Raw genomic sequence first — 26,509 nt, 5'->3', positions numbered from 1 at the left:
ACGGAAGTAATATAAGAAAAAAGAAAGAGACCGTGAAAAAGAACACCTGGAAAAGAAGGGCTGAAAAGAAAGAAAGAAGAGAAAAAGAGAAGTGTGTGGTGAAGAAGGGAAAGGGGGAAAGAGTGCACGCTCTGAAGCGGTATTGAGAGGGCTGGCGTGCCCCATGTTGTGAGCGTCTGAAGACTGCCGGGGGCAGAAGTGAAAGGGTGGGAGGGAGGGAAGGGTAAGGGTGCCGCTGGTATGGAGTATGGAAGCGGCGGGGGCGGAGGCGGTGGGGGCCGTGGGGGTGTCCAACCACCCTCCGCAGGTGCGAGGGGTATGGCGGGAACAGACACTACTGATGCTGCATGGCACAAACACGAACAAATGATCCTTATGGAATCGAGACATAAGCAACAATGTAAGTATACACACCAAAATTATGATATTCTTCTTTTTTTCATTCTTTCATCCTTTAGACTTGTGAATCTCTTTCAGGAATATAAATTTAGTGGACACTGATTTATTTATCTATAGTTCGAATACAATTTATGTAAACCGAATTTTTGTGTTACTTCTGTTTTACATTTGTCAGAAATTACGGATATTTCGAATGTCTATTTACTATTGTAAAATTTTATTACAATTAATGTTTTTTCCTTTTGATATACTATATCTATATTACGATACATTGAATAACAATGATAGGTTATTTGTTATATGAAAATGTAAAATATTGATATCTTATAACAGGACATGACTTGAGAAGTCAGTAGTTCTTGTATGTAGAAACACGTGTTGCTTCGCAGCAGTGCCATTCTATTACAAGATTCACTAAGATTTTAATTTATTAGATTTTAAAATGATAACAAATACTTATCCTTGGTAGTCGATGCAACTTTAAATGAAATAAATAATAATAATAACAAATACTTAAAATATTATAATTCTATTAGAAATGTTAATCGATGATTTAAATTTTTAAAGTTGCACTCCTGTCTCTCCTTTTATTTAAATTCATGATGGATGCTAAGTACAAAATACATTCTAGTTAGTATAATTAACATGTGATGAAATTTTCATGAACATTCATACATTCATATATTTACATTCTAGTGTACTTGATTATTGTATCGTAAATGACGTGTATCGTTTTATTTTTTGGAGTACGTTTCACTGTACGCATTTAAATACAATGATAAAGTCGAATATTATATTGAAATAATTTCTATAAGAAAATTTTAACTAATACGTAATTATCATTTATAATGGCAATAACATACGATTTATGTATATTTGAGAAATATCTATACTTTAGACAAGAACATTAGGGTTAGATTATAGGCTTACACGGTAGGAAATATTTAAAATCTACGCGCAGTTGACTTTTGTGCAACGTGGATTTTTGTGTTTAAAAATTTTGAATTGGACGTCTGTTTATTTAGAATTAATTTATTCAGCTCGTCATAACATAGCGTCATAGCTCTGTTTATCGAAGAAAAGACAGAATAAGTCCTTTTTATTCGTTGTAGCGATCATTCATATGTCCGTTGCTACCAAACAAACCATAAGAGATGTGTTATACATTACGTGTATAGTACAGTCTCTGCGTTTAGCAGAAAATTCGCAATAGATTCTATTTATTTTAATCTTCCCTTAAGAAAATTTTCCTGCAATAGATACACAGTAATAATGATGTATACAATAGTACACGAAATAAGGATTCTGATCGACAATAGGTTATTGGCGTTATTAGCATTCCAAACTTTCACTGTCACTTTCACAGTCTCTATTCAAAGATCTGCTGTATATAAAAATAATGTACATCTGTAGAAGCGTTAGTTCTTCCAATTGAGTAAACAAATGAATCCTTTCACTATTACCGTTTAAGGAGTAGATTATTATTCACAGTCCAAGTTTCGGTTTGAAAATTGTTTTGACCAAATATTTAATATTGTATTCAACATGAAATTCATATTTGATTTTATATAGGGATATCTAAAACGAACGATTTGAATAACTGTCTAGTAGAAAAAAATGCATCAGACCAAACTTTCTTGGTTTTGAGGGAGCATGACCTGATGTTAATAGCTTTTTCATAGATGGAAGTATAATGAATATCAAGGTCAGCATCACTTTTTTAAATGAAATGGTAAATTTTTTTACTTATCTCTTGATAGAGTGTTTTAAGATGAATGTAACTACCTATAAGTCAAGGTCATTCGAGGTCGTTCAAGGCCAGGTCGGATTGGAAATAAATTACTTCAAGACACTGATTAAACACTACGGCGATTTACATTGTTAGTATATACAAGTGTTCAAAGTGATGATATTGATCATTGATACATGCTCTAAAACGTTGCAATGCGGATAACACATGACGAATTTCATTTGAATCAATCGCAGAGCAAGCTCATCTTATGTGCTCTTTTATATATAGTCTTTGATTATTGGTATGTTACTATATTCTTGCTGTACTCGCTTAATTAGTCTCACAAATAAAAATCTAAAGCTGTTTAGTGGGCAAAAAGGGACCGTGCGAGCCATTTGTTCGTTCAAAAATTCCGTAACATTTCGTGCAGAATGAGCAGGGTATCTATCTTGCTGGATTGTCGTATGTTGAGTGAAATGATTCTGTTCTTGTAATAAGTATGTCCTTGTAATAATTCTGGCGAAAAGAATGTTAAGGTTCACTCGTATTAGGACTATTTAACGTTCCATCGATAGAATATGGACCAATTATTTAATTACTAACAAGTTCTCAGCAGACATATGCAGACCAAGATCTTTGCCTGTCCACTTCTCTTAGCCACCGTGGATTATCTATTGACCAATAGCGCATGTCGTGACGATTAATTTCCCCGTGTAAATGTGGTTTCGTCCATAAACAAAATTTTAGTCAGACGTGTATCATCGTTTTGCAGGTGTCATAAACCCTATTCGCATAATTATAAATGAGTTTGAAATTCATTTTTACTTAACTGTTAGCGAAATGAAATGTGGAAAAGGTGAAAATTGAAATGAAGTATCTTACAAAATATTACTTCGTCAACTGTTTCCATTTTCGCCTTCTAGTTATCTTATACTAACATGTGGATTTCGTGTTACAGCTGCTAAAATGTTTATAGCGCTTCTATCATAAGTCGTTTGTTGCGTCTTCTGTTACCCACGCTTTCGGTTTCATGAAAAATTTCTATAACGCTTAAAAGACAAAACGTAAGGGTCTGACACGATCGAGAAATCTTTCAGTACACAAACTGTCTCTTAACTTTACAACATTCATCATAAATATAAACTATATTTACTTTTCGCGTTTTTGTATAACGCATTTTGGAAAATTGTGTATTACAAAACCCCGCTCTTTAGTCGGTAGCATATTTCAAGTTAATATATTGATAATAGCATTTATGGATACACATGAAGACACAAAAGTATTCGATTGGTATCTTAAAGCAATTTATTTTCCATTCTAGTTGATCTTAAAGAATCTTTAATGATCTTCAACTATAGGTCATTCTACTTAAACACACAGGTTCTTCTACCTAAAATGCTATATCACAAAGTATGTGAAAAACATATCATCCCATATAAAAAAGTGACATTGACCTTAATATCCCTTTTACACCTATAAGTATGAAAAAATCCATTAATATCAAATTATGCCTACCTCGAAACCAAGCAAGAACAAAGATCTGATGTATATTTTTCTCCTATCAAAAATAATTCAGATGGTCTGTTGTTTTATCCTGTAACTGTATAATATTTTTGCAATTTATGAAAATATAATTTATTTTAAGTAGTAACAATTATAACAATATTATAGTACTTTATATTAATTTTATATTCATAATTATGATTTATATATAAATCAAAATCTTTGTAAAATTTTAGTTAATAAATGGTTTTAATAATACATAGAAGTCTTTCGAAATAAATACGTTTGATAAAATTGATTAAGAAAATTTTCGATATTTATTGTGATCTGAGAATTTTGAATTGAAAATATATTGCAATTTTGTACAATTGAATTAGAAAAATTATAAAGAATAATACAATGTGTTTGATCTTAAATTGTATTGGCGTGATATGCGTAGATAGAAATTCACCTTAATTAAATAAATTGAAACTTTACTCCAAAATTTTGTTTGTTGTTTTCTTATATTGTTCTAAATCGATATACCGAATGATAATTTTCACAGAGTTTACTTTGCATATAAGACAATATTAAAGCTTCAAGCAGCACGTGTATTTCAAACTTTTTAAGTTAGTGATTCATTCTTTCGCCTGTAATGAAAAATTGTTTTAACGAAAATCTGTATAACAAAGTGACAAGATGGACAATATTCAAAACAGAAGCTGACTGAAGTTTACACCCTCAAATGCAAATTTTTACAAAAACGGTATTCGTTTGCCCACGACTTGTTCACATTTGTTCAACCAAAATTTTAGTTTGTTCACGCTTCAAAAAAAAGTTATCGCCATATTAAAAAAAGGAGTGTGAAGTTGGCACCCCCAAATGCGAAGTTTCATAAAAACCAAATGGCATTCGTTTGTCCACGATTTGTTCACGTTTGACTACCTAGAATATCCATCTCTCAAAAAAGATTTATCATCCAATGGAAATTAAAAAAAACTGATAATTTTTTTTGAAGAGTGGACCAACGAGAATTTTAGTTGAACAAATGTGAACAAATCGTGGACAAACGAGTGCCGTTTAGTTTTTATAAAAATTCGCATTAGAAGTGGCAACTTCACCTTGTTTACAACAGATATATACATTGTGAATGAGAAAAGAGAAAGTCAAATTTATAAGTGGCGAGGAAACGTTGGCAATAGTATAGTGAGATCCATTTTTGAACTCGGTGACTCTCGAAAAATTCAAAGACTTTGACTAGACTGTCCGGCTGGCTACTGACTGATATATATTTTCGACTTGGCACTCTATCCCTCTAGCATCATGTCTTTGTGTTTTCGCTTTCTTCTACTTTTAACTTCATTTTATATCTTCTGATTAAAGAACCGACATTGGCAAGAGTTGAACCTGTCGGATGAAAAACAATCGTATTATTTTCTAAATGGAAATTTGGAGGTATAGGAAATTTTCCGAAGAACTAGAATATCTACGAAGATAACAAACAATATTGAAGAACATTTTACGCGTAAAGTATCACGATATGTATTCTCTTTCTTCCGTGATCTTCGTAATTAAAGAATGACGATATTATTTTGTATTTTATATATTAGAATTATATTCTAGAATCTAATCAAAATATGGTTATATTCGTGCAATATTTTCCGCATTATGTAAGATATTTTAATATAAGGATTGAAAGATATATAGATAGTACATATATGTTATAGAAAGTCGTATTTTGAGGATTTATAATGTAATATGAATTGAAAATCTATAAATTAATAGTAGTGATATTTGTTATACGATATTGTGCGGATATTATTATCGTATTTAATTTTAATTTGTAGTTTATGTGAATAGATCTTACAAATATTTTAGGAGTTGTTTAATCTACCATTGCAAATTCTGTAACAAACAAGCTGTGCAACTGAGAATATGATTCGGTAACATATAACACATCTCTTATAATTTTTTGATAATAAGAAACATGTTAATAATTAGTATAGCAAAAGAGAGAGGTGCTGCTCTAGCCCTTTCTCAATACGTAATAGATACTGCTGCTGTGAGCTGAATAAGTAGACTCTAAAAAGTTTTCGAAATTTGTCAAGAAAATACTCTACATATAACTGGAAGTGTATTGTTCATATGACAATTACGTTTTGTTTGTAGTATCAGTCAGGTTTGATTGAAATTCGATATACATAATCAAGTTACATAAAGATAAAGAATCGGTGTTTATTATTATATAAAAGTACAATTGCGTAAACTCATTTTGTTAAAGAGCAAAGTATAAGATTTATGTAAATTAATAATGATTAAATGTGATCTATAGGAATTAGTTTATTGTATGATCTAATGAGAATCCATTGTAGTAATTAATCTTTAGACTAATAATCAATGTACGATACCTATATTGATATCTGATGACGTCTGAAAAAAGATTGACTTATTTTTTAAGAATTACTTGCGCTTTCAAACAATTAATATGATAGAACATAAATCTTGGGTATCTGCAACATAAGTTATATTGATAATCATTAAACATTTGACATGATAATCTTCGTCTAACAATCATTTTATTTATCTAATCGCGGTTGAAAGGGACAGAATTTGTCAGAATTTTGATTAAAAAAACAATATATTTAATATGGAAATGTAATTTAAGAGTAATCAAGTTGAAATTAGTAATAACAAATGCATTTAATAAAGTAATTGGGTTTTACCTTGAATATAGATCTTATATATCTTTGACAATACTATAAAAATTGATTGAATTTATATAAGGTACATATTAATTCATTAAATAAAAGAGAAAATTATCATTATCATCTTCAGTATTTCTTTTTAAGTTTTTATTATTATTCTCTAATGTAATTAATAAAAGCTTATATGCATGAGTCTTAATCACGTACTTATTGACAGATACTTTAACTATATCATCAAATATGTTGCATGCAAAACTTATTGTTATCCGTTTCTGCCTTCATTTAATATTATTTGAACTTTAATTTTGTGTTACGTTACCATTATGACTTTTCGTTTCCAGTAATCACAGTGATATTACATATTACATATAGTATCATTCTGTAACATAGGAAAATTTCTGTGTAAAAATATTATATAACTCAGAAGATTTATGATGAATATTATATACGTAGACATGAATAAGAGAACATAATAAAGTGAAGGAAGCAGATAAGGTCAGAAATATATATTAAATTTATATATTTATTAGTTATATTTGAAACACATACTAGATAAAGCGTAATTCTCGTTAAATGTTAATGTGTTATGTGTTTTTTAAAATAAATGATTATATGGATGATATATATTGAGTTAATAATGTGTATGTGTAATAATTAAATTTAACAGTATCATATATCTGTTTTTGCATCGAAAATTAAATGATGAAATATAGATACATGAATTCGAAATATTGCAATGTATTAGGAAATTTGAAATATCATACATATTCAAATAAAACCTTTAATATTAAAGTTCTCGAATGTGTCGCAAATATATACACTATTAACTTAAACAGAACTATAAGGATATGATTATATGCAACCTAAATACATAAAGCACAGAAGTACGTGAAGCCTGCGAGCGACAGGTAGCAGATGTAAATAAGTTTGGATGAACGATACCAACGTATCATTTCACATTGTTTTTCTTCCAGTTAAGTCAAGAAATATCGAATTTGATTATCCAATTAACTGGTTCCGCTCGTGTATCCATTGTTGATTCGTGAAAGAAGGGAGTGGGGGGATTTGATAGCAATCGATGCGTAATATACTCTCTCATTTGTTCGCATGGAAATACAAGGTAAAAAACCAGCATCAAAAGGAGAAGTAAAATGAATAACTGATAGAAGTCGCGGTCACCTGATTTCAAGGCGACGCACTGTCTTTCTCTCGGTCGTCCTCGATACTTTCTATTATAGCCTATGGTGTTGATATACAGACGGAGGCCCTGTTCTCGAAGGGCTACTCTCTCTCTTTTCACATTTTCCGTCTCATTCTTTGGACGCAACACGCGCCGGTATAGAAGACAGACCAGCCAGTCGGTCGGCGGTTACTCCACCCCCGTGCGACACGATCAATACGCGACTCTCCTCTTTTGCTATCGTGCTCACCCCCTATCTCATTCACATATACACGCGGCAGCGTGCGCTCGTGGACGCGCGCGCGCGCCCCAACTTTCTCGTTTCCCTCTCCCATTCCTTTTCTCTTTCCATGCAGATCGTACAGGCAGAGCTCCGTAGTCAGTAACGGTAACAGCAAGAGCGAGCAACACCATCGGCAACAGCACCAGAAGCGCTCAACTGTTCGTTTTGAAGCTGTCTTTCTGTTGCTATGCTGGCTGCCCTTATCCTCTCTTCTGTTTTCTCTACTCTCCCATCTCCTTCCTCCGGTCGAGCTCTTTCCGTGCGCTGTCATCCTACAGGACAGAGATCCTGCGTCGCCTCGCTCTCCGCGTTATTCTTTTCCGTCGTTCCTTGCCAAACGATTATCCAAAACTACTTTTTTCTTTCTCTTCTTTTCGTTTCTCATTTTTATTTCATTTCAATCTGTTCCTTTTATCGTTTTTGTTTATCTTTTGCTAACCTTTATGTTTTCACAGGTATACGCATTGTTTTTATTGTAATCTCTCGGAGGAGCTGTGCAAAAATTGATTTTTTATTTTGTTCCTAACAGGTTCGATATATTTCTATTTCTTTTCTTCCTTTTATCTATACTGTTCTTTTTCGCTTGTATATATTTCTGCATTCTGGAAAACATTTCGCCCACCTTCACGTATCTCTTTCTTTTCATCATTTTATGCTTATTTTAGGCGTGACAATCTTGATGCCGATACGTTGTCAAAATACAAACACAGTGTTCTAGAAGAGAGAAAAGTAAAATGACATTCAGTGGTGGTGGAAGTATTTTACTTTCGCAGTTTATATTTAGTCGGTAAATGTACTTTTCTATGATCTGTATAGTTTTGTAGAAGTGTGTGTATGAGACAAAACACGCGTAGACATACATATATCCGGACAGCAAAACAGGTTGCATATTTTAAGAATGTATATGGTGTGTAGAGATTAAAATCTAGATTTTATAACTTCTATTTTAACAATTGCAAAACTATCTCATCTTTCAAACTTCAAACATACAAAATAGATTTTTTTCCATTTTTAGCTGTTATCTTAAATTGTGAACCTCATTACATCTGTTTATTCATTATTTTATTATAGTTGAGAAGTGGATAACACAGAAAAAACGATTTCACTTTTTTTGCTTTATAATATCGAGTAACACTCGTGATATCAATTATCAATCAGATTGGACAAAGACAGAAGGTTACACTTCTATATTAAAGATCGATTTAAATTCTGATTTTAATTCAAAATAGCAAGACTTGATTATCGAATGTAAATTGCTTATAATATTTCAATTTTTGCTTCAAACAACTTTCGATACAACTATACTGTTAACAGGGAAAACAGTGTATATTGATGCACACATATATGTGACAATAGTGATCACGCAGTGATCACTGATGTATATGTGCACAAAAAAATCATAAAGGAAAGAGTTAAAGGGAACTTCAAAGTTAAAGGGAAATCAAAATACTTACTTGATCACAAAAAGTTTTAGTATTCTATAGAAAGAGTTAATTATAAGAATAAGAATATTAATTACGATATATGAAATATCTTTTAATGAAAGCACAATTTTAAATGTAGATATTCCGCTCTCATTTTTAAGGAAATTAATCTCCAACAAGATCATTTACCTGCATTTTACGTAATAAGAAATTCATCCATTTATAAAAAGCCTTATAGTCTTACACAAACATGTCTCTCATTGAAGAATGCTTATAGTGAAACGGTGCGCTAACGATGCAATTATCTGTGCAGCGGTACCGTTTCCGCAATATATTTTAATACAGGAAACTTATTTGTTTTTTACGATAACAGTACAGCAGAATTTATAACTACTGTGTTGTCCCATGTATATACATATATATATAATATTGTGCAATACAATTTAATAATTGTATTCGTAATGTATCAATTATGCTACATTAATATTATTTAAATATTATCATTTACGTCGGAAACATTTAAAGTTCGCAAAATAAATTAACTTTTAAAATATTCGCTCGGTTTATGGAGATCATAACATTTTGCATCTCATTTACAATTTCATGTGCACACTCTTATTTCTTCTTTTCTAAATATTATAAAAACTTCGTTTCTATGGATATAAAACGAAGAAAAATTAAATCTTCGAATTACAGTGTTTGATAAATATCGTAACGTGTATACTATTTGTGCTATTCTTTGTATTATTTAATTCCCTAAATACCTTTAAATGTATCTAAATCATTAATATCACTAAAATCACTATTGTTCAAAGAATAGTAGTCATTTTTGTTTGCTTTCTTAAATTTAATTTTTATCTGCTTAGTATACTCAGATTTTTTATATAATTCATAACCTAATAATTCAAATTTTTGAATTATTAAATCACTGTAATAAAAAGAAAAGCATTTTCATTATAGTTTTTAACGGAATACATATACTTACATTTCTTAACTTTCATCTGGCATCGTTGGATCATAGATGACAATAAAGATTTGAGATAGATTTGGGTTAATTTTAAGACATTAAATGTCATACATAATTTAATTTAATTTGTATTCTGTGTCTTATGTAATAAATGTTATTTATGATTTTTATCATGCAAAACATGGCATATAGATTAAAATAAAGTACTTTTATATAAAGTAACTGAATCCAAACTAATATAGATTATTTACGATCCAATTGGAAATTAATCGCATTGAATCAGTACTTTTTTTGTATAGTAGCTATTATTAATTTGATTACATCTCAACTCTTTATGAACAAATGATAGTGTTATAAAGTTAATAATGTCATAGAAAAATTGCGCAAAAGTTACCAACATTTTGTTCAACCTATTCGAAAGAGATGATCGTTTGTCAGTCGTCAATGATCGATTATGATTTCTTATATCTTATTTTATAATCGACCATACCTTTTACATCTTACATCTATGTTAAAACTTCTTTCGAACTTGGCAATGCTTATATTTCACCTGTGATGCATACTTCAGTTTGTATAAGAGGGTTATCGCCTACTCTAAAGCAGTTACTCAATAAAAAAATATACATATGTATTATGTTCATGAAAATATGTTGGCTGTGTACACGTCCAATAAGCATATTTACTTACCTATGCTGTTTCAATATTAGCCTGAAGTATAATAGTGTGTACGTAATACCGAATAGTTTGTACGTACTTTAAAACTGCGCTAGTGATTTTAAATATGATAGATCAAAGTTTGCGTTTGCTCATTTACTAGGTCATTTATAAATTAATGTAATATAAACCTATACAAACATTAAGATGAATAATTTAAATAAAATTGGAAGGAGTTTATTAAAGAAAGAAAGTAAAGTTCTTCGAATTATGTTTTTTTAAGTTTCTAATTTAATTATCGAATTATCTCTCACAATTATCAATCGAGAAATTCGAAATTATATACATAATGTACTTCGAACGTACAATTTTTATATTTGAGCACGTTCGAAGAAGTAAATTAACGAAACAATAAGTTACCTTTATCACAATAACACATTTAATATTTTGGAAGCATTAAATATTAAGATCAAAAGATTACGATTAAATCGGGTCAAAGGTAGCACGTGCTCCCTTAACACTCGTACCAAACAAGCAGTTGTGTTACGTCGTCGTGTCGTGTCGTCGTGTCGTGTCGTCGTTGTCGTCGTGTCGTGTCGTCGTTGTCGTCGTGTCGTTCGTGTCGTGTCGTCGTTGTCGTCGTGTCGTGTCGCCATTGTCGCCGTTGTCGCCGTTGTCGCCGTTGTCGTCGTTGTCGTCGTTGTCGTCGTTGTCGTCGTTGTCGTCGTTGTCGTCGTTGTCGTCGTTGTCGTCGTTGTCGTCGTTGTCGTCGTTGTCGTCGTTGTCGTCGTTGTCGTCGTTGTCGTCGTTGTCGTCGTTGTCGTCGTTGTCGTCGTTGTCGTCGTTGTCGTCGTTGTCGTCGTTGTCGTCGTTGTCGTCGTTGTCGTCGTTGTCGTCGTTGTCGTCGTTGTCGTCGTTGTCGTCGTTGTCGTCGTTGTCGTCGTTGTCGTCGTTGTCGTCGTTGTCGTCGTTGTCGTCGTTGTCGTCGTTGTCGTCGTTGTCGTCGTTGTCGTCGTTGTCGTCGTTGTCGTCGTTGTAGTCGTGTCGTTGTCGTCGGTAACAGAACACTATTCGACCCTTACACAGAGATTCTCACCACGTGGGGTTGCGATAAATACTCAAGCCACCCGATAAGCTCAATTGAAGCAATCAAACGGACGGACATCGTTCAAATTGTTTTATTTTTTCGAAACTGTTATAATTTGTTATACTGTTATAATATTTAATGTAATTTTCATTAGTAATAGTTCTGTTAATTACATTTTTGATAGTTTCTGCCAATGTTGTACGATGCATTGATGCACTTTGTCTTGTTTCGCAAATTACATACATCTTTTAATAACATAAATTGTAAGTACTCTTTTTCTTTCATCTAATGGTTTGTAATCATAAAAATATTCCTTTTCATTTCTTACACTATTACTTGTTTATAAAATGATTTCAGAAAATTGTCATATAATATAGAATGCAATTTTTACATGACAGTTATCACAAAATATCTCATTTATTCAACAAAGATTGTGACTGGTAGTAGCTACTTGAGAAAGACTAGGTAGTGTACATTTACGAATACTCTCTAGGGGCAGTTTTAGAGAATGGTTGTATATGGGTGAAAGTCAGTCTATATCAAGAAACATGAATGAAGCGGAATGCGTGCTAGTTATCGCACGACCTATGTCAGTCTTCGTGACCTCGTTGCGTGGATTCTCAATCACATGTACTGTAACATTGTACATACGAGCTGTGTATACCGTGACTAAACTACTTTTAAGTGAACTTTCGTCTTTAGTATCAAATACTAATTAAATACCAACGATTTTAATATCAAAAGAAGATTTTAAAATTGATAATTTATACCTTAGGTCTTAAAAGAAGGGAGTAGATACGATTGTATCGTATGTATTGTATGAGAAATTAATCTCATTGTAACGTAAATGCAGCTTGATCTGTTTACATTTTAATTCTAAATTATGATCGTCGACGATCAGATTCGAATTCTCTTATTTAGATAGTTTCAATTTATAACTAGAGGAATTAGTATTCATCATTCAACGAATGACTCGTAAAATTAATTTATTAAGAAATTAAATACTTTAATATTTATTTCCTGCCAATTAGAGTAGGAAAAATATTAAGGCAAGTTATATAGCTATGTCGATTGATAGCCTTTAAAAGTAATAAATAAACTAATCACTGATGATAAATATATTAATAATTAGTATTAATTTGGTAATGTTTAATTTTCAGTAAGCGGAAGGGCGGGTGCAGGCGGTGGCGGTGGTGGAGGCGGCGGCGCGCCCCTTTACGGTCGTCTGGTAGCTGAGGAGCCATTACCTCCTACAGTATGTGGGGGTGCCGGTACCGGTGGCGGTACTGGTGGGGTTCCGCAAGAAACCCCCGCGGATATACACGCTATGCAAGCTAGGATACCCCATAGGTTTCGTGATCCAGCTACGGCACCTCTTAGGAAACTCAGTGTAGATCTCATCAAAACTTACAAGCACATCAACGAGGTGAAAGATACTTTTCATTTAACAAATCGTTTATCGTTTTTCAATTATGCTTCTTTTTGTGTTCAAGTCTGTTTACTGTTATTCTTTTGATAAAATTATAAAATTGTACTATCCTTGGATCTTGACTTCGATTCATAGAAGAATAGTTTGAAAATCTGTTACATCAAACATAACATGCTACTGATTTTTACAATAATTAAACATTATTGAATATTACTATTAAATAATTATTGACGTAGTTAAAGTAGTAAAAAGGTAAAAGGCTAAGAATACAATATTTACAAGTGGGGTTTATTTAAAATAAATAAATAAATGATTTTTATAATAAATAATTGTTACTAACCTCTGCTCAATAGTCGTTCGTTTACATTAGATTTACTCGGTGTGTTTAGAGCACAAATAATCAATATTCAAATATATTTGCCTTTAATATTATGTGCAAATTAATTGGTTATCTTTATCGTACCCCTTCCTTTCTTATCCATCTTCCTCCACGTCTTTCACAGTATACCCACCTCTTCCTCTGCTTTGTCTCATCTACGCACGTAACTTCTTTAACTACATACTTACTCACCTACATACTTATTTATTCACCTTCTTTTCTCTCCTAGCTGTCCATTCTTTTGTTAAACATAAAGACATAATTAATGGCTTCGTTGGTAACCTATAGTAATACTTCTCATTGTTTTTTTTGTTTTTTTCTTTTATAAAAGACATAATAGCAAATGGTTTGTAAACATTTAGAACCTAAAACAGTTTTAATTTATATTTTTATTAATATAAACATTTTTGTATAATTTTTATTAATATAAACAAGATCGTACATCACTAAGTAGAATAATGAAAATGTTATAAGCAAAAGACCATTTAATTTTGGATGGAAAACAAATAATAATAGATAAACTTGCGATTTATATGTATCTCTTATAATAAAAATTATAGTGTCTTCAAAATTCTCAAATATTTTCTATAACATTGCAAAAAAAGATACGAAAATATCCCACATTCTTCTAAAGACAGTCCAAGATTCTATTTCTCTCTTTCTTCATTCTTCTATGTCTTCAATCAAGTTCATCGGAAACTTTTCATTCTATCAATAATTTATTGATTATTATATTATAATAATTACCCAATTAATCTATTGAGTGGTAATTTACAATAATATGATAACATAACGTAATAATATAATAATATCATATGCAATACAATATTATTATAGTGTTTTATACTTCTACTTTTCTTTGATGCTAAACATATATATTTATTTTCTTGACAAACCTTACATTTAACTCAACTACTAACTTTTTATCTTTATTTTGTACAGCTTATTTCTATTTGTTTGTTTCTGCCTTTATCATTAAAAATACTATTGTGATATAAAATATTGATAAACGAAACCTGTCAAATGCATTAATGAATAAAAAGTGCAGAAGAATTAAATCAGTGTTCTGTGCTTCTTCAAATTTTTAAATTCTTTTTATAATAATATTCATACAATAAGTCTTCATTAATTTTTATCTTGTACTTATCTCTTTTACAGAATAATTTTATCTTCCTTAATTATATCTTGTCACTTACAAGTTATGTCTTTCAATTTCTTTATCCTTATTTTATCTTTACTTGGATTTGACTAACTCCACGTTTTGTTTGTGCTATATTTTTTTTTCATTTTATTTTTTGCTTAATCCATTCTACCATTAGAAAAAATTGAATACTAACTAATCCATGTATGAGAAAGGGTGGAAAAACCAACAAAAGCATTTGAAAATGAAATAAAAATATGTTGTGCATAAAATATGTTATAATACTTGCATTTATTTGAAAACTAATAATTTTTATTTAAATTCTGACTCTGTTTAATAATCAAATTATTATAAAATAAGATATCCGTTTAATATTTAAAAAAATTTTTAATAGTTTATATTGTCTAATGTAACATTTTATAACCTGTAATATATAATTTTCTGCTTCATTAATTTGCTCGTTTTTTTCATAGGTTTATTATGCTAAGAAAAAGAGAAGGGCGCAACAGATGCAAGGAGAAGATGGTTCCCATAAAAAAGAAAGAAAATTGTACAACGATGGTTGGGATGACGATAATCATGATTATATTATCAAGAATGGGGAAAAGTTCCTCGATCGTTATGAGATCGATTCGCTAATAGGTAATAATGCTCTAGACTATAAAGATGCTCGGCTATGTTCTATTCTATTGAATATGAGTCATTTATAACGAGGAATCCGTTATTAATATTATATAACAACGGAATTGGAAAAATTACAAAAGAGTGTTATATAAAAATAATGTACAAAGTATCTCTGAGAAAAGTAACCTTCTTAAGTAAAATGGAAGAAAAGGGAAAACAATGTAAAAGATATTCTCATAATGCTAAATACCTAAAGCTAATAGATAAATGTAGAAAATTCTCAATGTAGTTATATATAAGCGTATTCTTTTATGCAAAGTTAAATTTACGAAAATCATTGACTTATTCTTAATATATGTACTATTTTCAGCAATATTATTTGTAATTATAGTACAATCCTACAACTAATTTTAGAATTTATTTGGATAAACTTATTGTTTTATTATATTATATGTACCATTGTAAATATTAGTGCTTTTAATCATTTCTTTAATGCTTATCTTCTTAAATATGAGTATTTTAAATATTTCTGAGACATTTTTCTCTATTTTATCTGTAATACATTTAGTAATATCTAATTATGTACATCGTTTAAGAAGACTGTTTCCTTTAGCAATACTCTATATGAATATCAAAAATTTAAATATTTAGTTAAATTAAATAATTAAATACAATCTTTAATATATATCTTTATGAGTGGTAAAGTATGATAAATATCATTTTTATGACATGAAATATTTGCATTTTATAGGTAAAGGCAGTTTTGGCCAAGTAGTAAAAGCGTTTGATCATGAAGAACAAACGCAAGTGGCAATAAAAATTATCAAGAACAAAAAACCTTTTCTAAATCAAGCGCAAATCGAAGTGAGGCTATTAGAAATGATGAACAGGGCGGATACCGACAACAAATATTATATAGGTTGGTTATTGTATTTTATAATTAGATATATATATACGTACTACTTAAATCAAATTATTTATAATTACTTCATAATTCAAATTTTTTAATTACAGTTAAACTAAAAAGGCATTTTATGTGGCGGAATCATTTATGTCTGGTATTTGAACTGTTATCGTATAATCTATATGATCTACTTAGAAATACGAATTTTCGAGGAGTGTCGTTGAACTTAACAAGGAAGTTTGCACAGCAACTGTGTACTGCCCTTTTGTTCCTGTCTACACCGGAATTGAACATCATTCACTGTGATCTGAAACCCGAAAACATACTTTTGTGCAATCCCAAACGAAGTGCGATAAAAATAGTGGATTTTGGTAGTTCATGTCAACTTGGACAAAGGGTGAATATCTGACGGCATACCATAATTTGATAATATCCAGAAACTAATTGTTGTTAATATTACTCGTAGATATACCAGTATATTCAATCCAGGTTTTACCGGTCTCCTGAAGTCTTATTAGGAATACCTTATGACCTTGCGATAGACATGTGGAGTCTAGGATGTATTTTAGTTGAAATGCATACAGGAGAACCTCTGTTCAGTGGGGCCAATGAGGTAGCAATTATAACTTATTAAGTTATATTATTAACTTATTGAGCTCTCACCTATGATGTAATTTAATTGCAGAGTATTTTAGTATCAATTTATTTCATGTATTATAGTATATTTAATATATAATCATTTAATCTACAATACATAATTGTTTTTCATTGCAACATTATAATGTATGTAATTCTTATTGAAAAGTAAATATTTTTTATTTATTATTCATTTTTTTCTTTCACAGGTCGATCAGATGAATAAAATCGTAGAAGTACTAGGAATGCCACCGAAACATATATTGGACCAAGCGCATAAAGCGCGGAAATACTTTGACAAAGTCCCCACGGATGGCTCGTATGTGCTGAAAAAGTCAAAGGATGGTAAAAAGTACAAACCTCCTGGTACAAGACGCTTACATGATATCTTAGGTGTCGAAAGCGGAGGCCCTGGTGGTAGAAGGATAGGTGAACCTGGTCATTCAATTTCCGATTACCTCAAATTCAAAGACTTGATCCTGCGAATGTTAGACTTTGATCCGAAAACAAGAGTGACACCGTATTATGCACTTCAGCACAATTTCTTTAAGCGTACAGCCGACGAGGGGACCAACACAAATATTGCTGCTGCCAACAGTGCTAACACGAGCCCGGCAGTGGTATCGATGAGCCAAGATCATGGTAAGTTACTAAAACTTCATAATGCATAAAGCAGCATTTTTTGCTTACTGGGTCGTTTTACACGCGTGAAGGATAAAGATGTTTTCCTTCAAATCTGGTATTTTTTTTTACCTGTTACCATTGGTTTTAAATCATAATTTAAGCAGTTTGTATATAATACAGTTATTCTACTTTCAGTAGATATTCTACTTTCAGTAAGATTTTTAATCATCTTCACTCGTTAAGTTGTCCTACACTGATAAATAAAATAAAATTAGATAAACTACACTGGTAAATAAAATGAACTAAATTTTAGTAAAAGAAATCATATGATAATATATAAATAAAAAATTTTAGATAGATAATTTAATTTTTTTACATCAATTTTAAATAAAGTTATATTTGATATTTCTTTATTTAGAATAAATATAAATCTACTAATAAATTTCTGTTTATTTAAAAAACGCACGTGCTGTTTACAATATAAAACGTATAATAATTACACGGATTATGCAAATAATCGTTGCAAAGAGACTATATATCGCTTAAAAAGTACACAGTTTCAGTAAATATACAGTTGACATTCTCGCTATACGTTAAATTTATAACTTTGTTATTTAATTATTTTAACTTATAAAAAAATTTGTATAATCTTATGATTGAAAATTTGTCTGATTGTTTCCACTTGCTTCTCATATAATGTATAGCAACTTTTGTCTTATACAGCTAAAATGTACTTCTTTATATAAATATATAAAATCTATAAATCTATATAAAATCTAATTGAAGTAACATACATATAAACATGTTTTTTAATTCAGTGTTTATAATTTAACATCCAATTGAGTTCAAACTTCTGCGATAATTTAGAAATATTATACATATCTAAAAGTTAATGAATTAGAGCAATACAGTGACTCTCTTGTGTTGAACTTTTTAAGGAACTGCGGCATTCTATTGAAGATTTAGGCAGGCTTTAATTTGTGCAGAAAATAAGACATTTGCTTGTATAGTTACATATTTCATAATAAATAAAAATTATTTATGAAATAAACAAAAAATTGGCACTTATAAAGTATAATTATTTATATTTATTAAAAATTTGTTTAAATAGAAGAACTGTTTTATTAATTACATTTTAGTAGAGATATAAATCATAACATAATATCAGTGAATATCAACATAAAATGTATATTTGTCTGATATATTTTATTTTCTGCGCAAACTAAACGATACTTGTTGTTGCCCGTAGATATGATGGGGGGACAGTACGTGGCTCGATGACTGTCGTATCCGCGGGGCGGCGACGACCTGTCCTAGGCCCCAACCCTAATCTTACTTACTAACATAAGTAAGTTCTGTCTAACAAACAATCCTACAAGCTAAAAGACTAACAATGTCCCTGATAATCATATCCTGACCTCGGATGTAATATACGAAGCCTTGCTTGCTTGAATAAAAGAACTTGCACTTCTGATTTTTTTAAATATGAGATACGGATTCATATTGATTGCCCGTGTCTCTGCTCTTCGATACAGTGTACTCTTATAAGTTTTATATTTATTATCATAAATTCTATTATTTAAATTATTATATTATTATGAAATACATTAGATTTTAAAAGCAGTAAATATTAAATAGCATTCTAAGAATATGTTCTTTGTAATGTTTATATCCGCAGTTATGAGAAATGCAAGTATAACAAATAACAATAATTTATGTATGACATATATTTTATTGCATATATATTTTTTTATTAATTCTTCCGTTTTCAGAGAACATATTCTTGTTAAAAGTAATTCAATTTGCATATCTGTATTAAGTTTTTATTCTGTAGAGCAACTACTTCATTGTCTTGTAATTTATTTCATGCATGCTTTAACTGCTTGCATATAGCATGCGAAATGCATCTTCATCGTATAACGTACGAAACATTAAATTCCGTTGTTGCAGTAAACATTTTATTGATTTATAATCTGCACATTTATCGTTTTACATTCATTTTTTTTAGTTTGATTTCTTCTTTTTGACTTGTACATTCTTACCTGAAAGCGACTATCTAAATGTTCATTAAAATGGTTTATATAGTTAATATATAACTAATTGTAATTTTATGTACGCATATAGTGTCCTAAAAAGTACATATTTCTAAATAATAAGGATCATAGAATACAAAGGAAGACGATTTTAAAGAGTAGTGTAAACAATACTTTTTTAATTAATTGCACTTTACGATGAATGAATAACTACAATATTTAGTTGGTTTTAATTTAGTCTAACTTATTTAATCACTTATGTAACATAAATCAAAATACATTACATAAAATATTAATGTGATAACATTAAGAAAGCTTTTTTATCGGCTTCTTATTAAAATTGTCCTTTAAATGTAACAGTATCTAATGATAAAATCTAATAAAAAGAGCAGTTATAACATTATTAATACAATAGTAATATGTCATTAAAAACACAAAAAACATATTACTTTTTTTCACTTTATAAATTTATTTTTACCTCATAAGTTTATCATATTTATTCTGATATAGCTAGCAAATAACAGATAACATAAATGTATTTATTGAATACTTTATATAAAATAGAAATTATATGAAATAACAATTTCGTAAAAGACGCAACTCTTAGAAATCGTCTTTCTAATTTTATGTATATGAATCATAATTTTGGTAAAATATGTTTAAACTTGTTACATTTTCGATTGACCCGAAACAAAGATGAACAGTTGGTTATTGCTTAGATATCGATCATTGATCAATCGGTATTGGTATATTTAGATATCAATGAAATCTAAATCAGAGCTGTTGACTATACGAGAGGAAAACGAAACGTTAAGTTCAATGCCTGGAATGTATCCCCGTAGTATTTTGAAAACTCTTTTATTTGTTTTAACTTTCTTATAGTGACATTCTATAGTAAGAGATAGTAATCCATTGGATGATCTTTGCATTAGTGTGAAAATGATTAAACTGTTTATCTAAGGTTATGTTCTCTTAATGTCCCAGGACTGGTAACCATGTCAGGACAGGGAAGCAACAACAGTGGCAATCCGATGCAAGTATCAAGTCTCCCTGGTGGCTATCAGCCAATGGAGTGCGAGTCATCACCTCGTCATTTGGGGAATCGACGCGTTGTTACAACAAACTATCCGTCAACTTCGGCCACTGGGGTGTCTGCATCCGGCCCGATGTCCATGCAATCTGTAGACAGTTCCCTGATACAAAGCTCTCTTGGATCGTATAATAGCCTAATTCTCCCTGGTATACCCCATCTGCCTGCGATGATGACCTCACCGATGATTCAGCAGCAGAACTTTTACAATTACGGTTATTCAACGACTGATACGCACGGAATAGTCAGACAACCGTCGACAGTTTCAACCGGCAAACAAAGAGACCCAGAAAGGGAAGACAGTCCTATGGTTGGAGTATGCGTCCAGCAGAGTCCAGTTGCTATTCACTGAAACGAAACAGAATAAAAAGGAACTACGGCGATGGCCAATTACACATACTATCGTCGCGTTAGCGGTACCGTCAAAAATATATATTAGGTGATTATATATACTGTATATACGAAGTTCATGACGATACCGTAAAACCTATCGTACTGTTTATGAAAAAAAGAAAAGAAAAAGAGGGAAATGAGAACGGGCAGTAGGAAATTTGAAGTCCTTCCCCGTTGCATTGCTTTGCATTTCGTCGTTTTATTGGTTATGAGAAATAATTTGAGACAAAAGCACTACAAATATAGTATTGCTGTGTAAACGAGTTGAAAAGATAAGAGTACATTAGTAAGAGTACATTGCTTCAAACTAACAGCTTAAAACAAAAACGAAACATAAAAGACAGGTTAACAAAGCAATTCATCATACGAGAAATTCTTCGTCCGTTTATGAGAAAAAGAGATTTTAAAAATATATGAGTGGCTTCTTTAAAAACAAAAAGATGGGGGAAAGGAAAAAAGAAAAAGAATGAGAAATAGTCAGTTGAAAAATAGAAATACGAAGGAATGCAAAGGAAAACACGAGGGAAACTTCCTTTTTCCATTTTGTCTTTCTCTTCTTAGTTTTTTTTATTTGTCTATCTTAAGAAGCCGACTGGTCTTACATTGGGCATGGATATACCGCGTCCGGCACAGAAGCTTATGATACTTTGCTTATGAGCACGGACAGACAAACATGGTCTAGTGAGGATGAACCCAGCTGGCCTCTCGGGTCCTGCCCGATTCTGCAAACACTCCAAATGCTTTAGTCGCGTGCAAACGTCGTTAATAAATTTTGGCACCCAAACTGTGTGGCCTAGAGAGCGAAAAAGTGATAATTACTATTATTAAAAATGCATTAAACAGAAGGAAAAATAAGAATTACCAGTGTAAGCATATACTCCAATAGAGTTTTATACACAATGTCACGAATATAAACGGTTTAGCAAGTAATTGCTAGCAAACAGTCGCGTCAAATGCTAGTTATTTGTACAATATACATAGATAAATGATAAGAGTGCAGCTTTAGGATTTAGCTTTTAAGTGTGAAAGAGGAGAACACTGACATTGTAAACTCGACTCTTTTATTTACTTTGATGAATAGAAAAGAGGACGTTGCAAACGTCAGTTTGTTACCGACGAAGGACTTTAAACAAACGAGGTTTGCATGATTTAACAACAATACATATTTATACAGAAGACAGTAATAAGAAAGTTAAAAGGCAGTATACACATAAGATCAAGATCGATATAATCATACAAAAACCTAGATACTTTATAATAAACGATACGCGCGTACTCATATACATATGTTTCCAATGGCAGTCGTAATTGATTTTTGCCGTTTCACTTTGGTAATAGTAATGTTATTTATATTATATTAATATACCTTCAGCATAAGTTTATAATCGTTTTCTGGCACTTGCACATTTCTTTTCAAGTTCTGATAATTGTATCGATCGATATGCTCCTTCTAATGAATTTCTCTTATTTTTTCATATTTGGTTATAGAGTACCGACAACTAGGAACGTAAATTTCGATGCCAGAATGCGAAATATTAAATACAAACAAATTGTGTCAATAACGATAAGATAATATAAAACAAGACACGACGAACGATGTAAATTTTCGATACTTATTAATAACATATACTGCAACAAATAATTCTTGAGATATTTTGCATGTTTCTATTCTTTGTTGTGGCATATACATTAAACAGGTTGATTTTTAAAATTATTTTATGATATTTTATTGACCGTTTTGTATTATTTTACAGAAACGAAATATACATTCGAATGATACTTTAATATTTTATTGTATGCAGTATGCCAGCTTCTTATCGGCTTATTCGAAGCATGTGATTATATAATTTTAACATTGTTTGTTCAGGTTTTTAATATTTTGTTTTTAATAACACCGATTTTGAATATTTTTCATTCATAATATTATAATTTACATGAAAGGAGCTTAACTTAAAATATGCATCGTTTTCTCGAGGAAATTTTTTCTGTACACCTCAAGAGAATTTCAAACTTACATTAATTGCCTTATTTTCTATTATACGAATTTATGAAAGAGAATGAAATGTTTGAATTTTCGAGAATTGCTTGTTTAGATAGGCTGCTTAGAATCCTGCATTTTTTAAATATTTGCATTGTGAAGATTTGCCGATAGACGTAATGACTCGCGAAACGACATTCGTTCGAATTCATAGATTTCTACCATCAAGTACTAAAAAATTTATATTAGTATTTTTACTTCGCCCTAATGTATGACGATCATTGCTTATGTTATGTTAACTTTAAAAGGTATAACGAATTTCTGTTTTAAGTGGAATAAATGAGAAATGATAAACGCAATGGTGTAAATTCGATCTAAAATTTATAATTACTAACAACCATGAAGTTATTCTTAAATTTCTATGTTAGCGGGAAACATTTTGCCGTGACGATATCTCTCAACTTTATAAAGAGAGTATGGAAGAGGGAAAGCGAGAAAAAACGAAAATGTGTGTGTGTGCGTGCATACGCGCGCGCGCGCGTGTGTGTGTGTGCGTGTGTACGTGCGTCGTGCGTGCGCGTGTATGTGTATGAGAAAGAAAGAGAGAGAGAAAGGGAGAGAATGATTTTTCAAACAGAAAACATTGTTTGTCAGATTTAGTCAAGATTTTTCATGACAATTTCTGACATTTCGATAATCTTGTTGAACGGCAAAAATCAGTACGCTCTATAAACGTAGACAAAATGTGTGATGATTCCACACATGCCCTCTTCCGAATTCACGTTATTATGTATTGTGCTCATCAGTCCTCCAAAGAACTAGAATTCCTGCTCCTTCTTCTCTTTTTTCTCTCTTTTTTTTTTACTTATGTATTTTGGTACGAGGAAAGTTCACTTTTGATAAAATTGTAGCACAAGAAACTGTATTATAGGAAAATGTCGTCTTCTAAGTCCTTTTTTCGTTAAAAGGAAACGAGGAAAGATTTAGAAGAGGTTGACTTTTGAGCACAATGCAGTTTTTTCCAACGTATCATCGAAGCATTTTCTCATCTGACAGTTATTAATTTTTACCAAAACGATTACCATTACTTTGATTAGATAAAAGATAAAGTGATTGATTGTATCCTATCACTTACTAGTAAATTTAGTAGAGTTGCCGCTTGTAAAAAAGGCGATGATCGTTACATAAAATTGAAATTCAAATTCGTTTAATATTTACAATGAAAAAGAAGGGGAAATGTTTTAAATGTGTGCAATTTCACTAATTACTATGGAGATCTTTAAAAAATACTCGGAAGAGTGGTGGTCGATTATTCGAAAAAGAAAAAAATTGGTGAAACAAAAGAAGTATATGTCGGATAACAAATGAAATTGACAAATTTTCGTTAGAAAGTGGAATTCATATATTATACAACAATAGATTCATTTCAAACGCGCCAATTAATTTTTCATATAAAAACTTTTTACACAGAGAATACGTTTCAAAATATTTTCATATTTTTCCATTTGTAACGTATATGTTTCTTATAGTTTTTGTACCCCGAAAAAATTTGTCCACTCAACAATTGTCGCAAAATGTAGAGTATTTATGCCAATTAGCAGACAACAGAGTTGTATACATTTAAATAGTATAAGAACCGATCACGATTCGTGTTTCAAATAATTTTAATTGAATAAAATTTAATTAATTTACTGTCGATATATCACTAAAAAACTTTTGTATATTTTTTATTGCTTCATAATGGGATAAAGAATATCTTCATATTTTGAAAAAACGTGTTATTTTATTAGTTTCTGTCTAAAAAGAATTAAAACAACTTCATCAGGGTATTTATTAAAAAATTCATTTTACGCTTTTTTCACTCAAATTATTAAATTGCTTAAATGATTTGAAAACCATACGTTATATTTATGCAAATCTTAAAACAAATTCTTTGAAACACATTGTGACTGGATTAAAATACCATAAGTTTCCTAACGTCATGTGTAAAAACATTGTGTTCAGAAAATATACTATAATACACGACTGATGTATGCCTGTTATGCAAAGTGCGTACGTCTATAGACGAGAAGAAATGATGAATACACATCCATCATTTCAGTTTCTTGTTTGATGATTGCACACGCTAACCGACATAAAAAATGTAAGGAATGAATACAGAAAACAAACTGAATTAAGAAAAACCAATTTATTAAGATGAAAATTAACAAGCCTCCATACAAGATGAAGAAAAAGTTGTATCTACCCTGTAAACATTTTCATATTATATTATATTACATTATATTATTATTGCTATTATTACTACTACTATTATTATTATTGTTATTATTTTTATTTTTATTATTATTCATCCTGATATTACTTCTGTCGTTATCATTACTATCACTATTATGATTATGTGATTAATATTTTTATTATTGTCTTTATTATGATTATTACCATTATTCTTATTGTTATTATCACTACTATTGCTATTCCTATTACTACTACTATTACTACCACTACCATCACCATCATCACTCCTATTACCACTGTTACTATTCCTGCTATTAAACTGTCACTACTACTACTACTACTATTACTACTACTACTACTACTACTACTACTACTATTACTACTACTACTACTACTACTACTACTACTACTACTACTATTACTACTACTACTACTACTACTACTACTATTACTACTACTACTACTACTACTACTACTACTACTACTACTACCACTACTACTACCACTACTACTACTACTACTACTACTACTACCACTACTACCACTACTACTACCACTACTACTACTACTACTACTACTACCACTACTACTACCACTACTACTACTACTACTACTACTACTATTGCTATTACTATTACCACTGTTATAATTATAATTATTGCGATTATTGCAATTATTGCGATTATAATTATTATGTTATTTCTATTTTATTTTTATTTTTATTATATATAATAATGTAATTGAAAATTTTTGAAACGATATTACATAAGGTTAATAATAAACAAACGCATCTTCATTTTTGTTGTTATATTTTTGTTAGCCTCCTGAAGTCCTGTTTAAATAAAAAGCATTCAGTTATCTCTACGAAAGGAAATGTAACAGTTATAGAATGATTTGTTATATTTTTATGAATGCATTTGTTGTCTGTGGAAACTAACTACTGAGAACATTGTAAGTACTATAAATTAAATTTGATTATAATTTAGTGGAAACATAATCGTATTCTACTTTCCTCATTCCACATAGGTAATTTTGGCACTAATCGAAACATATTTTATGTAATTATATTAGGAAAATGTAACGTATTTGGTAGTAATTTATAACATTTAAATAGTCTTACAATAATTTAA

The 26,509-nt window shown here is 30.5% G+C and overlaps 1 protein-coding gene across 2 annotated transcripts; it reads left to right on the top strand.

Annotated features, from left to right (window-relative positions):
* Positions 1-225: 225 nt before the first annotated feature.
* Positions 226-25,996, top strand: mnb (minibrain). 2 transcript variants are annotated; one of them, XR_011173322.1, is made up of 9 exons: positions 226-400; positions 13,074-13,339; positions 15,336-15,504; positions 16,238-16,405; positions 16,501-16,787; positions 16,857-17,003; positions 17,236-17,668; positions 20,668-21,212; positions 21,752-25,996. XR_011173322.1 is itself a non-coding variant. In XM_069114414.1 (8 exons), exons 1-8 carry the CDS (start codon positions 241-243, stop codon positions 21,123-21,125), a joined length of 2,088 nt encoding a protein of 695 aa, XP_068970515.1. In that variant the 5' UTR covers positions 226-240; the 3' UTR covers positions 21,126-21,630. The 2 variants fall into 2 exon arrangements, 1 of the variants encoding a protein (XP_068970515.1); XM_069114414.1 differs by lacking the exon at positions 21,752-25,996 and having other exon boundaries at positions 20,668-21,630.
* The last annotated feature ends 513 nt before the right edge of the window (positions 25,997-26,509 follow it).

The sequence above is a fragment of the Bombus flavifrons genome, chromosome 6 (genome assembly GCF_040668555.2).
Source record: "Bombus flavifrons isolate JBK064 chromosome 6, iyBomFlav1_principal, whole genome shotgun sequence".
Taxonomy (NCBI): domain Eukaryota; kingdom Metazoa; phylum Arthropoda; class Insecta; order Hymenoptera; family Apidae; genus Bombus; species Bombus flavifrons.
This window is presented reverse-complemented; position numbering and strand designations above follow the sequence as displayed.